The sequence below is a fragment of the Sinocyclocheilus rhinocerous genome, unplaced genomic scaffold (genome assembly GCF_001515625.1).
Source record: "Sinocyclocheilus rhinocerous isolate Xijiao unplaced genomic scaffold, SAMN03320098_v1.1 scaffold633, whole genome shotgun sequence".
NCBI classification, from domain to species: Eukaryota; Metazoa; Chordata; class Actinopteri; order Cypriniformes; family Cyprinidae; genus Sinocyclocheilus; species Sinocyclocheilus rhinocerous.
In genome coordinates, this window is record NW_015654568.1 from 81,792 (window position 1) to 87,101 (window position 5,310).

The following is a 5,310-nucleotide window of genomic DNA, read 5'->3' on the forward strand; positions in this document are numbered from 1 at the left end:
TCCCACACCTTCTCGTCTTTCGCATGGTCATTTTTGAACTCGCCGCAACTGACGAAGAAAACGCATGTGAGGTCTGAGGTAAAAATGTCGTTTCCGCCCAGATAAACTTTTAAAAATAATTATTTTTCAAACGTTTTATTTTAACTTGTTATTTAAAATGTTTTAAATGCAATGTTAAAACGATGGTAATTTGAATGATAAAATCATGGTTTTGTTTTTCTTTTCTTTTTTCTGTCGTGTAATCGACTATTGTTTTCAGTGTCGACTAGTAGGAGCTGTACCGTTTAGTCGACTAGACCCGCACATCCCTATTTCAGACCTGCAGTTATTACAAGTTCAGGAACTCCTGTTGATTAAACATTACAAAATTCTTTCTAGTGCTCCACTGGCTAAACATTTATACTTGATCCCCAGATGGCAAACATTAGGGCTGGGTATCGATTCAGATGTCCCGATTCGATTCGATTTCGATTCGCAAGCTCTCGATTCGATTCGATTCTCGATTTTTTTGATTACATTCAGTGAATATAGTTTTAATACAAATGTTATTGATATTTCTAAAAAAATTAACAGTAAACATCAGTTTACAAATAGTGATTTAATAAAAAGACATCCCTGTATTTTTAATCTATTCTTTTTTTTTTTATAGGGTCCTTTTTTAAACAATAATAGGGCCCTATAAAATGTTCTTAATTTTTCTGGTAATCAGATGAAGGCATAAAACATTAATGTAATTTATCCTAATCAAATGAAAATTAAATCCTTTTATTTTTTGGCAAACAAAGTGCTGCACAACAGAGGTTTACTGTTAAAATTAAAAATAAAACAGATGTGATTATTCCTTTAAAAATAAAGATTTATTATTATTTATTAGCAGTAGTAGCATTGTGTCTTAAGACTGCTAAATAGTAATATATTCTGACAGTTTAACGTTAAACTAAACTTTTATTTTGACGGGTTGCCGTGACGAACTTGCAGCTGCTGTGTATGTGAAATGACGGTAGTTTTCTCAAATGAAACGGTAAAATGCTAATGAAGTGACTCTCAGAGCAGCTGGAGATGACATTTGTGTTCATATCATCATATATATAGTGACACGGCAGAAGCTGAAAACACCACGAGGGTCATCCGCGCTTTAGTATGCGTGTAGTAAACAAAACAGTGCGACGCGCCATCCGCCATTCATTCATTGCGAAATCATGGCGCCTTTTGCGTGATATCAAATGCTTCCGCAGATTTATAGTATTACTTATAGCATTTCACCTGAGCACTGCGAATCACGAGTATGGCCATGATAAGCGCTGAATGAATGACAGGCTTTCTGTTGTAACATCGCGCAAGGTAAATAAGGGTGACATCTAGTGGAGAAGATTAATGATAAGATTCACGTTAATCAGATCTTGTTTTAAATGTGTGCTGAAATAAATACCGGAAAAGATCGATTCGCGGCATTTGAGAATCGATATCGAATCGACGTCATTTTAAAAAAACGATTAATCGAAAAATCCATTTTTTTGCCCAGCCCTACTAAACATTCCAAAAGTGTTTGCAGAACTCCACTTTACTAAACATTGCAGAACTCATTCTAGAGCTTCAGTTGACTACACATTTTGTAACCCATCTTTGAGCTCCAGTTAACTAAGCATTCCAGAACTCATCCTTGAACTTTAGATAGTCAAGTGTTCCAGAGCTCTTTCCAGAACTATACTTAAATGCTCCGGAACTCATTTCAGAACGCGTTATAGAACTCCAGCTGGATAAATCTAGAGCTCAGTATACAGCGCAAGATTGAGAACTGCTGCTTTCAAAATCTCCACTGAACAGACCTCATATGTGCAAATGTAGACAGCCATTATTCAAAAACCACAACCATGACACATTTTAAATGGCCTGTTTTTGCAACTTTGTTTACATAAATGGTGTGGGCAAAGAGAGGAGGGCATTGCCATTTATATCATTTTTATATCTAAATAAACTATCAATGTCTTATTTTTAAATCTCATACCTTTTTCTATTATATGTCCTAGATTATGCCCTAGATCTGTGCATAGTCTACAGACACCTAATGAGATTTAGGCTATGGCTTTGAATGTACAGTAAGCACTGAAAGGGGTTCACTGAAGTTCTGCTGATTAGTTCTGCATAGCAGAGCGCAGAGAGAAAACAGATACATGCGCGGAGGGGCTGGATGGGGTGATAAGGGAGGAAGAAGTAAGATGAAAGAATGCGAAGGCTTTCCTGAGTCGGCTAGTCATATTTCCTCCCTCAATGTCTGTTTATGGGAATATCTGTTATTTAGTGACCTGTATAACTCCGAACAGGTGGAGGAGTGGGGCAGTCTGGGACATCGGAGGACTGGAGGAATGTTGCAATCTGTTCCTGTGTAGATGAGCCACACTATGGTGATACTCACTGAGGGGGGAGGTGGAGAAGCCGGCTACGGAGCTGGCCATGAAGAAGTCTGCGATCTGCTGCAAAGCGAGCAGTCCTGTGGGGTCGTTCCCCTTGTTCATCTGTTCCTGGATCAGTCCCTCTAGCTCATCCCTAAATGCCTGAAAGAGAAAGAAAACACAAGATTAGTGATGACTCACACACTGTAATGAGAGATGGACACAGAGCTGTAATCCTCTCACGCTCCTGCATGTTTAAACCTTCTGTACTCCGTTTTTTCCACTTGTATCTTGACAACTAGTTAAGTCTATTAACCCATAGGCCTACTCCACTTACTCTGAAGAGCTGGATTGAGACTCTCTACAGAAAAACAAGGTAGTGAAGGATGAAAGTACCATCTTAAATTCTTTGGGTACATCCAAAATTCATTTTCAGTCCACTGGAACAGTTTATTTTCAATGTTTAGGGAAGGAAACCATCTGTAACTGGTTTTAGAAGCAGTACAAAGCTCTTCTGTATGATGCACTGTCATTCTGCACACCTGCTCGAAGTCTCGAATGAATCTCAAATGAATCACAGGATAAACAGACACTGACAGAGCGCTCAAACTGACACAATGCCTCAGTTACGATGACTGCTTGTTCTTACTTACAGAGACTCACAGACTTGTCTTATTTACAGGTGTGAGTAAGTGTCTGGATGTGAACTGAGGCATGTACAACTTCACTCGGCACTGTATTTGAGATTGGTGAGATCCAAACATGCAAACAGTATGCAAAGATATATATGCATATCAGAAAAAGGAAGGTAAACTAGTCTCAGCAGGCACGCTCTGTTCACTGATGGCCTGATGAGTTTTGCACATAAATTGTCAAGCAGTAGTAAAAATCTGGACTGATTGGTTTTATGCAAACTGCAGGTACTGGGATAAATAATGGCTTTTTGAAGTTGTTTATATGGTACCGGATTGCAATAAGCATCAAATGAATCACTAGATTTGCCAGGTTATTGGCATCAAATCTTTGAGAGATACTTTAAGGCACTTAGAAAAAGTTAACATATTCACAAATATAAATATTTTGCTTTGAGCGTGAAATAATAATTAAAAAAAATAGACTAAGTTTGATTTCTGCCAATTTGTTCTGTTTACCATAGAGATTTGTTTTTTTTTTTACCCATATTATAGTGGCAACAAATATTTGAGATAATTCTTCCTACAGACAGTACTAAAAAACAAAATGGTTGTTTCACAGGTCTAATTGGGTCATTCTTGGCCAGAATTTCATGCAAGTCTGGCTATGCAAGACTACAGGAAAACAAATGTAAATTCCTCTTCAAATCTACGGATTCTCTGTCCATTCTGGGATGTGTTTTTGGCTGATCTGTGTGTCCAATAAAGCACTTTAACGTCCCACCGCAGGGGCATCCTAGTGCGCACCACAGGTCTAGAGAGACTGAGCTAAAGAAAGTCTGATTTCCATAGTCACAGTCGCCAAGCAGCCACAGGGAAGTGGGCATGGTGTTTGTGTATCCATGTGCGGGCCATCCCTGCCAAACTCTCAGTGACTTTGTGTGTGTGTGTGGGTCAGTGAAGTTCGCTGGGGCTTGATTTCCTAATCTAGGGTTAAACAAACTACATGGGAAGCAAATTAAATTGGCCCTTAAGTTTGTTTGGATTTGAATGAGAGTCTCATTCATCAAGCATACACTGAAAAAAAGAGAAAGAAAGAAGCCATAAATTCATGACGTTAATGCCCACGTAATAGCCCAAAAAGTAAAAGTAAAGCACATTAACAGCTGTTCGGTGACATTTTGCCCAAATTTCACTGCAGCCTTAAAGGGTTAGTTTACCCAAAAAAGAAAATCCTGTCATTAATTACGCACCTTGTCATTCCAAAGACCTACGCTAAGACCTTCGTTCATCTTTGAAACACTAATTAAAGCTTTCTGATAGGGCTGGGTATCGTTTAAAAATTTTCGATACCGGTTCCTGAACGATACTTTTTTCGATACCAATTTTATGAAATCAATTTTAACTAGATTACATTATCTAAAAAAAAAAAAAACTTTGGTTTTATTTTTCAGCTTGTTGATGTTTATACAAACTCAAAGGCTCATCTCCTGAGCCACTGCACAAAGGAACAAAATGTAACCAACACAATAAATCAGTGCAAAATAGTTTTAATAAAGCTCAAATAGTCTTTAGTTTACACATCTGTTAGGCTACATTTACACTAGTTAGTGTTCGTTTTAAAACGCATAGCTCAGACAGAATCATGATTTCTATTTATTTTCCACTGATTTACTGATGAGCATTAGCAGCTTCCAGCGCGGTCTGCTTGTGTTCTCTCTTCCATGATCGCTGCTCTGATAACATATTTATTTTCAGCAGCATTACATGGCCAAAACACACATTAGACGGCAATCAGAAGTTATTACAAACACTCGGTGTTGGTTTAAAGTGAGTTTTGAGTAAAAGTGGAATATAAATCTTTGTTTTCATGACAGTTTGCATGAATGGTCACAGAACACGTGCTTTCGGCTGTGTAACGTTAGTATGAACGGACATCTGCATATGATCGGAACTCCACGCAGCTCCCGCGCTACTCTCCATTGGAAATGAATGACCGGTCTGTCGCTTGTCGGAGATAGTGGAAAGCCGGCTTGAAAGGCTAGTACGACACCAGTATGACGAGGATCGTTTTCATTTAAAAAAATAAACGCACCAGTGTAAATGTAGCCTTACATCGCATAAGCACTACAGCCTCACGTGTGCGCCACATCTCTGAGTGTAACCGGCGTAAACTAGTAGGTGTGTTCAACTTGACGTGGACCGACTGTGCAGACCGATCGGTGTATTACAGTACCACGAGAGCTAAAGAGAGCAGACTGCTCCGTGCGCTTTCGAATCGCTCTTGC

The 5,310-nt window shown here is 38.7% G+C and overlaps 1 protein-coding gene across 3 annotated transcripts in view; it reads right to left on the reverse strand.

Moving 5' to 3' along the window:
• The window catches only part of LOC107717656 (gamma-adducin-like), a 95,218-nt gene that overhangs the window by 20,562 nt on the left and 69,346 nt on the right, over positions 1 to 5,310 (reverse strand). For all 3 annotated transcript variants that reach the window (XM_016524472.1, XM_016524473.1, XM_016524471.1), the window contains one exon: positions 2,414 to 2,552. In XM_016524472.1, the coding sequence (XP_016379958.1) occupies positions 2,414 to 2,552 (139 nt within the window). The remainder of the gene's footprint in view (positions 1 to 2,413; positions 2,553 to 5,310) is intronic.